The sequence below is a fragment of the Microtus ochrogaster genome, unplaced genomic scaffold, assembly GCF_000317375.1.
Source record: "Microtus ochrogaster isolate Prairie Vole_2 unplaced genomic scaffold, MicOch1.0 UNK16, whole genome shotgun sequence".
In the NCBI taxonomy this organism is placed as follows: domain Eukaryota; kingdom Metazoa; phylum Chordata; class Mammalia; order Rodentia; family Cricetidae; genus Microtus; species Microtus ochrogaster.
In genome coordinates, this window is record NW_004949114.1 from 161,209 (window position 1) to 173,384 (window position 12,176).

At 39.1% G+C, this 12,176-nt stretch overlaps 1 protein-coding gene across 1 annotated transcript in view; it reads left to right on the top strand.

Annotated features, from left to right (window-relative positions):
- The window catches only part of LOC101996465 (cytochrome P450 3A13-like), a 33,366-nt gene that overhangs the window by 14,336 nt on the left and 6,854 nt on the right, over window positions 1-12,176 (top strand). The window contains exons 8-12 of the mRNA XM_005367062.2: window positions 732-859; window positions 2,854-2,920; window positions 6,346-6,506; window positions 9,068-9,294; window positions 11,899-12,061. Of these exons, the coding sequence (XP_005367119.1) occupies window positions 732-859; window positions 2,854-2,920; window positions 6,346-6,506; window positions 9,068-9,294; window positions 11,899-12,061 (746 nt within the window). The remainder of the gene's footprint in view (window positions 1-731; window positions 860-2,853; window positions 2,921-6,345; window positions 6,507-9,067; window positions 9,295-11,898; window positions 12,062-12,176) is intronic.

Genomic DNA, 12,176 nt, shown 5'->3' on the forward strand with positions numbered 1-12,176 from the left:
TGGCTCTAGATCAAGGAATCAGTTTGTTTGTGTGTGTGTGTGTGTGTGTGTGTGTGTGTGTGTGTGTGTGTGTGTGTGTGTGTGTGCGTGTGTGTCTATGTCTGCCTGCCTTTATCTGCCTACCTGCCTATCTCTATGTGTCTACAATGTACACACCACATCCACACTCTTACATGCAGGTAAAAAAATAAAAAAAAAAACTTGTATGTCATTGTTCATTCTTTCCACCTTGTCAGAAACAGATACTCACTGGCTTGGAACTTCACCAAGTAGGCTGGGATAACTGGCTGTTCAGCTTCCAGGAATTCATGGTCTCCACCTCTCATCTTGCCATTGCTGAGCCACTGCACTTGGCTCTTAGCCTAGGTTCTGGGAAGTGAACACAGATCCTTACACTTGCAAAGCAAGCATTTTACCCACTGAGCCATCTCACCAGTCTTGAAAGTTCTTTCTTGAGCAGTGGACTGAAGCCTGATCTATCCAAAAAGACCTTGATCCAACATGTCAAGGGAGAGAGGTCAAGGAATTTAACCCTGAAACCATTCAGCAGGCACCATTGATATCACCTCTATGTCAGTGCCCTTTCCCAGCCAGTGGTCTGGAACCTGAGAAAATGGGAAGGCTTGCTTGAGGTCCTACTAACTTTTGATGTTTTGAGTGTCAGAATAAATGTAATTGTTCCTGGTACACTGTGTGTTTTCACCATGGTTTCTCCTTTCTCTCCCCTCTAGTACTCTTTCCATTCCTTATCCCAGTATATGATGCACTCAAACTGACCGTGTTTCCAAATGATGTCATAAGCTTTTTTAAAACTTCTGTAGAACAAATGAAAGAGAATCGCATGCGAGATAAAGAAAAGGTAATAACTGGTCACACGAGGCTATTCATTTATTGATAAAATGTTAAGGCATTTGTTTGTATGTTCCACATAATTTTAAAAATTAGACTAGGTTAAGAACAGAGGAATTTTTATATTTAAAAAAAAATAAAGCATTGGGAATAGAGAGTTAAAATAAGTCAAGATGAAAGCATTTAGAATCAAATGATACATATTATGACTGAACTACCATTAAATTAATATTTTTGAGATGAGAAATTCACATGCCAGAAAAATTTTTTGCATTTGTGAGGTTATAAATTAGTTAAGGGGATTATGGAAAACTTTAAGGATATAACTCAAAAAAATTAAAGTTTATAATTTCCTTGGTGCTGAGGATAAAACTCAGCGGCCATATGCATAGTTGGCAAACACATCTCCTTGAACAATGGCCCAAGGTGTCCTGGGTATCCAATTCAACCCTACGATAGAGCTACATGTTGGGAACAGAATTTGTCACTTCAGTGTTAGATCAGGAGATCCCAGGTTATCAGCCATTATTAATGGCTCATTTCTTCAAGGATTAAGGTCTTCTGTGATCTTAGTTCACACCAGGAGGGAAAGATGAGCAAACATCTAAAAATTATAACTCACATATATTCCAGCCACATTCCTGCTGTTCATATAATGATATAATAATAAGGGTCAAATAATAACATAAACTTGTGTAGGAGACAGATGTACTCCCATGTTTATTGGAGCTATCTTAAAATTTTCAAAGACTATTAGAGGAATGGACTTGAGTGTTCTATCATAAATAAAGAATAAACATCTGAAAAATATGTTTAACCTGATTTGAACAGCTTACATTGTATGTTAGCATGTAAATATATGTATATATGTATCAAACCCTATTGTGCCCATTGATATGTATACTTTTTATTTTTTAAGTATGACTTAACATAATTTTTTAAATAAATGAGATGAGATGGCTGAAGAAATGACTCAGCAGTTAGCAGTTTGCCTGTTCTTGAAGAGAAGCAGAATTTAGTTTCCAGTGCCCACATTTTAGTGAGGCTTAGGGTTCATCTCATCCTGTACATTAGCTTCATGGACTCCAGTCCCCACTTCTGGCATTTATGGGCACCTGCACTCACATATGCTCACACCCACACAGAAACACAGAAAAACAGAAATAAGAATGATCTTTTTAAAAAATGTGAGGCAAAAGTTACCATATCCTTTCCTAAAAGGAAAAACTTTTCTATTTAAACACTACTTTTCAGGAACTTTAATTCACCCACTGGTAAAACTTCAGTTCCAAACCTATTATTTTATAAATGTTCCCTAGAAAAATCTATTTTAAGTTATCTGGTGCCATTCAGTGTCTGCTTTATTTTTAGCTTTTAATTTTTGGAGACATGATATAACTGTGCAGTTTTGCCTCTTCTCAGACATCTTGACCCAAAAGCTGGGAATACAAGTATGTGTCAACCTGCCTGGCTGGGTCTCAACTAAATCTGAGCTTCTTCTGGCTTGAAGTGGGCACCAGGCTTATCCCGTTATCCAGGCTTTGTTACATACGGCCTGGGTTCCAAAATAAGGACATCCAACCATCTAGGGACAAGACTAGATAAACCTCAAGATACTACTTGCTGGGACGTTTCAAGATGCTCAGCCCAAAACTACTGATGAAATTTGGAAATGGCACAAGTTTCCTCTATACAGAAATGGTTCATATAGAAGGACGTAGACTAAAGTCCAGAACTTCTTTCTGTGTGAGCACACATGTGAATGGAAGGAGACTATCAGGACTGTTGAGGACCTAACGGGTCAAGAATAGCAAAGACCAGAGCTGCTGGACACATAGCCAGAGTTCACACAAAAAAAGCATGCTGCTCTCCAAGATCTAGTACTCTAGTGAGATTTCTGGTCTGAAATAAATAATTTTTTTCAGAAGCATAGCTAGTTCTGCACTTGTGACCCTCTCTGACCACACAACTGACTTTGCACCTTCCAAAACTATTTTCTTTCAGCAAAGATTGGATTTTCTTCAGCTGATGATCAACTCCCAGAATTCCAAAGACAAAGAGCCTTATCACGGTAAGCAAAGATAGTATCTACTGATGTGGAACCACAAAGACAGATATTTGTTCTGGAAATAGGCAAGGGGTTACCCAGGCAGATGAATATTTCTGCAAAATACAGAATAACATGTTTGTGTATATTATATATTCAGCCAGAATAACTTTCTAAAAGCACAGGATTGTTACTGTGTTCAAAGCCTGAAGGGAAGCCATGCATATGCAATTTAGAACTGGAGGTCATCAGTGGTCTCTGCATCTCATGCAACAGAACCAATACCATCTGGGCCTCGTCTAGACCCACTGAGTCAAAAGTTCTGCCTGGAGATTTGTATCTAGACATGGAGCAAAAGGAACAGCCCCACATTGGTGATGGTCATTGGAAACCTTGATTTATAGCCACGCTTTGATTTCCTGTGTAGTTGATAAGGAATAGGTGGAGAAAGCCTTGGGACTAGACACATATCCCACCACTCTTAGTAGTTTTTTATCTACTCATTTTCTCATTGTGGATGGCTTTTGAGGAACCACTGCAGTGATAGTTGGAGAATGATGGCTTTCTAATTCCATCCTATGTTATGCAGCTAGGAGTCCCATTGTAAGGGAGAGACAGCTATCTGCCATTTTGTTTCATTGTTTTCTTTTTTTCTCTCTTCTTTTGTTTCTTCTTTCCCCATTCTCTTCCTTCTCTTATCTTCCAACTTCTTCTTCTCCTTCTCCCTCTCTCCCTCTCCCTCTCCCTCTCCTTCTCCTTCTCCTTCTCCTTCTCCTTCTTCTTCTTCTTTTGTTTCTTCTGCTTCTTCTTCTTCTGTTTCTTTCTCTCTCTCTCTTTCTCTCTCTCTCCCCCACATAATCATAATCATACATTAATCCTGTTCCCTTCCCATCATAATTTACACTGAAACACAGATTCAATGACATTTGTTCAGTGTATAAGCCCTTGCTTATGAACTCCTAATTCCTTTCTAAACTAATTAAATATTGATCCATTAAAATTAAAGAGCTTTGTATTTCTGCTTGGCTACTACAGAGAGAGCAAAGTTATGAGTTTTTGCACCTCACTTTTATGCACTGGTAATTTTCCTATTGCTGTGAGAATCATAAATCTAAAGGAGAGAGAGTCTAGTTTGACTTGTTCAAGCTGATAGTTCATTCATTTTTGGAGACTTACAACACATGGGATTAGGCATGGTCACAGGAACAGCATAGAGTGACCAGAAAGTGTAGTCAGGCTACCAAACCTCAAGGTTCCATCCCAGCAACCCAGTTCTTGCAAGGAAGCTACAGCCTTCTTCACAAGCATCATCGCCATCTGGAGACCAAGTGTCCAGACAAATGAGATTGAGCAGACAAATGAGATTGAGGGGGCACTTGACATTCAAGCCAAAACAATAACATAAGCTTCATGTTCACTAAAACAAAGAATCTGACTGGCCATCTTCCCACTGAGAACACCACATACATCATAGTTAGCAAACAAGAGCTCTATAAACTCTGCAAACATTCATTTTCCACCGTTTATTTTTCAGTTTTGAATCTGCAATGTCAGCAGGTTGTTTATTTCTAAAGGTCCCACTCCACCTCTTGCCCAATGCCTAACTGTTTAGTGCTTAACTGAGCTGAGCTACTGTACAGATTAAAACCCAAGAGGGAGAGCAGCTGTTTTCAGGAGCTGTGTGGTCCTGAGCTGAAACATAGAGAAGAGTGGGGAGGGGGAATACAAAGCAGATGATATCCAGCCGTGATTAAATAAGCATTGCTAACCTTATTTTATGGACACGTGTTTTGTGTGTTCCATGCCCAATGTTCCTTCTTCTGGCGATTTTTTTCTCCAGCTATACTAGTTTATTGTTTAGAATAAGGTCAATCACCACCTCTGTAGCTTCTTACCTAGCATAACTTCTGTTATCAACCATTTGGGAAGACTAGTAATTCTAGTTTATCAAGGAAGATTGTTCATGAGAATATCACACCACATCAAAGTTGTTATTTTGGTTTGAGAAATGTAAGCTTGCTTTGAGACTTTGTATTTCACTTTCCCTAACTGCTGTGAGTCTACTGACTACACTTTGAGTATTTTTAATACCACTGACTTGGATTACCTAAAGTGTATTTAGTTCACAGATCTAGTAATGTTCCATACACTCAAGCCTTTGTATTGATGCTCATTCAAAGTGTTTCAAGCTAGACTTTACCAAGAATAATTTCATTTTTTCTAAGGGAAAATGTGATTCCCTATTTTATTTATAAAAATAGATTTCTTGGGAATGGCTAGATGGGTCAATAGTTAAGAACACTTGCTACACAGCACAAGACCTTGAATTTTAATCCCCAGTAACTATATAAAAAGCCAGGCATGGTTGGACATGTGTCCCCATGCTTCTGAAGGAAGAAACAGAGGGAACATTAAACTCTGACTAGCCAGTACAGCTGACAAAGAAAGCTTCCATGTCAGTAAAAGACCCTATTACAAGGAAATAACAAAGAAAATGACAGAAGAGGACATCCATAAAATCACAGTGCCATAAGAATGTGAACAATGACTAGTCAAGTGTCTAGACAGTTCTGCTGACGTCTGTGAGACATCCTGCTCTTGCCCCCAACACCATCAAGTACTTATACAAATACACCACATACACAAACCACACTCATATACACGCACACATACCACACTCACACACACTCACACACACACCACTTATACAGACTCACAAACAGTTATACACACACTACTAATATACCCTCACATGCACATTCACAAACACACATAACCTCATGCACACATAATAATTTTTTAATTAAGCAGAATTAAAGGTTAAATGTGCCATACTTATCTGTCTGTAAAGAAGTACTAGAAATTTTTTATTCTTACAAAGAGAGGAAATAAATTGAAGAAAACATGTAGATGTTTTCTATAATCATACCCAGTCATCCAGAGGTGTGCTAAAGACACTGCCATACTAAGTAGACATGCTTTCTCTATAGATTGCAAAAGTATGGTGCTGTTAAGGGTGTTGGTATGAGGAGCAGATGGACAAGGGAAACATAGACCTTAGGGAAACTGTGTTAAAATGACTTTTATCCCCTTGTCAGGGAATTAAAAATAAGCCTGATACGACCCTGAATTGCTTTTCATGTTCTCAGTAGAGATTTGTAATTTTTCTTTGGGTTGCTCCTCATCTAAGCCATGATTTATACTCACCTCCTTCACCCAAAATGTATGTCCTGGACCGATGAAATGACTCAGTAGGTAAAGTCACTTTCTGCCAAGCCCAAAGACCTGAGTTCAAACCCCAAGACACAAATGGTACAAAAATAGAATTCACTCTTGCAAGTTCTCCTCTAACTTTTAAACACATATTTTGGCTTGCTAGACTCTGCACACACACATCAATCAATCAATGTAAAAATACGTGAAATAAAATGTTTTCCCTTTCCCTCCAGGTTTATCTGATCTGGAGATTGTGGCCCAGTCTGTTTTCTTTATTTTTGCTGGCTATGAGACCACCAGTAGCGCTCTTTCCTTTGCTATGTATTTGCTTGCCACTCACCCTGATGTCCAGAAGAAACTGCAGGATAAAATTGATGTTGCTCTACCCAATAAGGTGAGGATATGGGACCTGGAATGGGCAGTCTGGCTCTTTTTCACATTAGGTGAGAATCTTTGCACAGAGCGATAAGCATTGATTCTTTTTCTAGTTCTATTTAAGAAAGATCTGAAGAGATGAGTGAATGGGAAACAGGCACCAGACACTGCTTTTAGGATTGTAACATCTTTATAGATGAATGTTGGTACATCTTCTTTCATTATCTGTCATTAAAAACTACCAAGAGACAACCACAAAATCACAGTGGCATGAAAATGTGAGCATTGGTTACTCAAGTGTTGGGGTTGTCAGCTCTGCTGATGTTGTGGAGTGTGCTGTTGCCTGCTCACACTGTTGTCTGAGTGTTACTGGCCTTGGCTGGGCTGAGCTGGGCAGACTGATTTAGCTCTGCCCTGCACATCTCTCTCCACTCATAGGTGGCCTGAGTCAAACTCTTAACCCAACATTACGATCTGTCCAAAAGTCCCATAAAGTAATAGTCACATGTTACCCACATTGGTCTTTACAAATCTACCAAAACTGAGAGGCTGTGGGGTGTGAGGATATGTAGTCTGCGAAATGGGCTGTCTGGTTTGTCATTCTCTTCAGAGCTCACAGGAAGCCCTGAAGGAACAGCCAGAAGGCCGGACCAGCAACACAGAACAGGACTGAGTAATGGATCCTGTTCTCACTGTGATTTTTATCATGGTCAGAATTGAGCATTTGATAGCAATGGCTTTATCTGTCTTTTGTTGTATTTAGTATAGAATAGACTGTTAATACCTCCTTAGATCACTTACTGTTTTTGTTTTTGCTTTTTGCTGTACAACCATGTTGCATGCTTTTATTTAATTTTAGACTATTTTTAATTGAAAAGAATTGCATCACTTTTCCTCCTGCCCTTTTCTTCCTCAAGCCTCTCCCATGCTTCTCCCATGGCCCAGTTCTCAAGTTGATAACCCTCTTTTGATTACTATTGTTACATAAATATATACAAATGTTTTTATGTAAGTACACATACACACAGTCTGCTGAACTCATTTTTGTTGTTTGTGTATATATGTTATATATGTAAATACTCTGCATTTGACAACCAATAAGAGAGTTCATCTCTGAGAGAGGCTAATTCTTCCTCCTCCAAAAGTTATTAGTTGCCTGAAGTTGTTTGCCTAGGAGTGGAACCATGTGAAATTATCTCCATGCATTCACAAGTCCATTTATATTGCCACTGTTCTGGTCTTCTTTATGCATATATTTCTAAGAAAGACTGTATCACAGCAAATTTCTTCTTACAATCTTTCTACCAACCTCATATTCTCCATGTTCCCTGAGTTGTAAGTGCAGGAGCTGTAGTGTAGATGTATCTATGATCCATTGATCTCTATATTGTGTCCAGTTTCTTACAATGATCTCCATTTGAGGTAAAGAGGGGCCTTCTTTGATGAGCTGTAGTAGCTATGAAAGTTTATCTTTCAGCCATTTTAGATTCCTCTGTTGAGAATTCTCTGTTTAGGTCTGTACTCCATTTTTTATTGGATTATTTGTTCTTTCAATGACCAATTTCTTGACTTCTTTGTATATTTTGGAGATCAGACCTCTGTCTGATGTGGGGTTAATGAAGATCTTTTCCCATTCTATAGGCCGTCGTTTTGTCTTGTTGACCGTGTCCTTTGCTTTACAGAAGCTTTTCAGTTTCAGAAAGTCCCATTTATTAATTATTGCTCTCAGTGCCTGTGCTTCTGGGGTTCTATTTAGGAAGAGGTCTCCTGTGCCAATGCGTTCAAGTGTACTTTCCACTTTCTCTTGAATAAGGTTTAGTGTGGCTGGCTTTATGTTGAGGTCTTTGATCCATTTGGATTTGAGTTTTATGTATGGTGATAGATATGGGTCTATTTTCATTCTTCTATATGTTGATATCCAGTTATGTCAGCACCATTTGTTAAATATGCTTTCTTTTTTCAATTTGATGTATTTTGCTTCTTTGTCAAAAAAAAACAGGTGTTCGAAGTTGTGTGGATTAATATGTGGGTCATCAATTGACTCTCATCTGTATTTTGTAGAATTTCACATATATAGGTGACCTCTCTGCAGAAAGATAACACTAACTGTGGCATGTTGTTGTTGAGTGTAATTGTCATAATCTATTAGTAATGGTTCCTGGCATAATAAAGAAAAAGTATTACATGGTAATGCAGAGGATTCAAAACCCTGTATTTGGGATTATCCTAAAGGATTGCTTCTCAATGGATTATTGAACAGGTTAAAGAACGTGAGTTATTAAAATGCCAGGTGGTGATGGTGCACACATGTAATCCTGGCAGTCAGGAGGCAAAGGCAGAGGGATTTCTGTGAGTCTGAACCCAACCTGGTCTACAGAGTTAGTTCCACGACAGTTACACAGAGAAACCCTATATCGAAAAAGAAATACTTAATAAATGGTAAAGTTTTTTATCAATAGCAGTTATTCTGTGGAACTCCAAACACTTCAGCAATATTCCATAGATGAAAATTAATTCAAAATATTAATTAATCTCTTTCCCTCCTCCTCTTCCCCTCACTCTCCCTTTCCTTTCATCCAGGCACCTGCTACATATGATGCCCTGGTCCAGATGGAGTATCTGGACATGGTTGTGAATGAAACTCTCAGATTGTATCCAGTTGGTGGGAGACTTGAGAGGATCTGTAAGACAGATGTTGAAATCAATGGGGTGCTCATTCCCAAAGGGACTGTGGTGATGGTACCAACCTATGCTCTTCACAAAGACCCAAAGTGCTGGCCAGAGCCTGAGGAGTTCCGCCCTGAAAGGTACAAAGACCCTGGAAAGAGACACTATCGAAGACTGGACTAATTGAAGCATGACTTGTTGTCTCGTGGTGTTAACGATATGCTTGTAGAAACAACAATCTGTCTGTCTGTGTCTCTGTATCTCTACTTGCCTGTTTTTTCTGTCTATGTAAACTTTCAAGAAAGAATATCATCGCCATTATTTTCTCAGCACGATCTTATGTTTTATAATATACTTTTCATTCATCTCAGACTTTCCTTGCCATTCCCATTAGCTGTCCCCATCACCTTTAGAGAACATCTGCATCTCTCACTTGACTAGACACGGCCACCTAGATCTTCTATTTGGCTGCAGTGGTGTCACTGTGGGCCTGGAGTCCCTCCTCCATTATGCTTACAGCAGCCCTTCAGAAGACAGTGGAGCCCATGGCTTCTCACACTCCTGTCTCAAGCTGTCATCCTAGCCAGCTCCCATATACTTAGTGACTCTTCTAAGGCAAAGTCACATGCCCATCTAGAAACGTCCTTTTTTGGAGATGCCTCAAGCAGATTCTCCTGAAAATTTTGGAGTCAAAGTCAGCCTTCAGTCATAGTTTTAAATCTAAATATACTATTTTCTTGATCTCCTGTTTGGTAACCAAAGCAGAGAATAGAAGTCTTAGCACTGAGGCTAAAAATCAAAGTTGTGATCCAGATATGTACTGATATGGATTTTCCACTGTCAGAATACATGCCTTAGTGGCTGTGGCATGCTTGCTGCCACCATAATGTTTACTGAGGGTTTCAAGAGGGGTTGATGCATTCTAGATGACTTATGTGTTCCCTTCAGTCTCAGCAATTCTACTTCCTGTAGTATTGAGACTATATAAGCACGAATCATTGGTTATATTTATGATGAATTTTTAACAGTGAAGCAAATTACATATGCCTACTTCGTATATGGAATACTCCAAGCACTGATAAAAATCCAAATATTAATGTAAGTCTATAGAGAGAATGGTTGACAAGTGTCCAAGAGTAATAGATAGAAATTATATGTTCAGCATTATAAATGGATCTCTGTGTGCTCAGCAACCATTCATCCATGTCAGCTGCTCCACACACATCATCCACAACTCTCTCTCAGCTGTCACATAGAATGTGTGTGTATGTATGTATGTATGTATAACATACAATCCATAAATACTTGAGAATCTCTTTCAAAATATATGTTACAGTTTGAAATACATAACCACATAACAATTATCACCCTTCTAAAATCATTATTCTTCTCTTAAATATTTAAAAAATATCAAATTTAAATTAAATGTATCTTCTCATGGACTATACAATGCCCAAGGACACATATAAAGAAAAACATTGATGGTACCACACTGGAGTGGCTTTGTATATTTTCTAAGATATCTGACTTAAGTACTCAATAAAGAAGGAAGGGAGGTAGGAAGAAGCAGAAGAATGGGGAAGAAACAGAAGCAGCAGAAGAAAAGGGGGATGGGAGGAACAGAGGGATAGAAAAAGAGAGAAAAGAAAAGAGATACAAGGAGGTAAGGGAAAGGATGGAAGAAACAGAGAAGGAAATGAATGAAGGAAAGGAGAGTCGAGGAAGAAAGAAGGGAGCTAGCAAGAACAAAATAAACACTGGGAAAATAGTCAAAGAAAGAATTGAGCAGAAAGGAGAGAATTATACAAGGCAAAGGGAAAACAAACTTCCAATACCATACTTCCAGTTGTGGTATCCTCTGAACCCAATGAGCATGTGGCCCGAAAAAGTGGTACTTGAGGGAAGAACATCCTTTCCTTCTATTGGCCTCATTTTTGTATGTCAGATTATGAACATATCACTGGGCTAAATGCGCTTTACTTGTTTAAGGGTAAATTTTCTTAAACTGGGTGTGGTGGCACATGCCTTCAATCCTGGCACGCGTGAGACAGAGGCAGGTAGATCTCTGAGCTCAAGGCCAGCCTGGTCTATATAGAGAGTTTCAAACCAGCCAAGACTACACAGTGAGACCTTATCTCAAAAATAAATAATACATAAATATTCTTTTGAACATCTTTGACGTCATCTCAGAATGACTATAAGCTTCTCCGTGGTAAAGAGAGAGGGAGAGTCCTGTAGCCTAAAATTTCTGCAATATATTTCATATGCCAATGCTTAGGAAACATCATGAAAGACAGGGAGGACAGACTGTAGTGGCTAGAAGGTGGGGAGGTATGCAATACACTGTCTCTTGGACAAGACATGGCCATTGCCATTGTAGGCACACAGCATCTGTGACTTCCTATAAAAAAAAACTTGTGTGTGTATGCGGATAGTACACCACACACACTCACACGCACACACACACAAGCACACACTCAAAGACACACAAAGAGGTATGAAAATAGGAGGTGACTAGTAGGGAGGAATGGAATGGAAGCAATGGGATCACAGTGTATTGTATACAACTAAGAACTGTCAAAAATTAACTTTTAAAAAGGCCCCAAGCAGAATTTCCACAAACAGCCCAGGCAAGTTGCATCCTGCCTACTAAGGCTGTGTGTATGTGTAAGAGATATCAAACAAGGAACTGCTATGAATTTTATGCTTTGTTAACTTGTCTTCATCTACTCCTGTGGGACCAGGTTCAGCAAGAAGAACCAGGACAGCATCGATCCTTACACATACCAGCCCTTTGGGAGTGGACCCAGGAACTGCCTTGGCATGAGGTTTGCTCTCATGAGCATAAAAGTTGCTCTTGTCAGAGTCCTGCAAAACTTCTCCTTCCAGCCTTGTGAGGAAACTCAGGTCAGCGTGCTTTCCCAATAAGTCACATACAGTTTAGTTTTCTTTTTTTTTTTTTTCTTAATTTATTTATTTATTGAGGATTTCCGCCTCCTCCCCGCCACCGCCCCCCACCTCC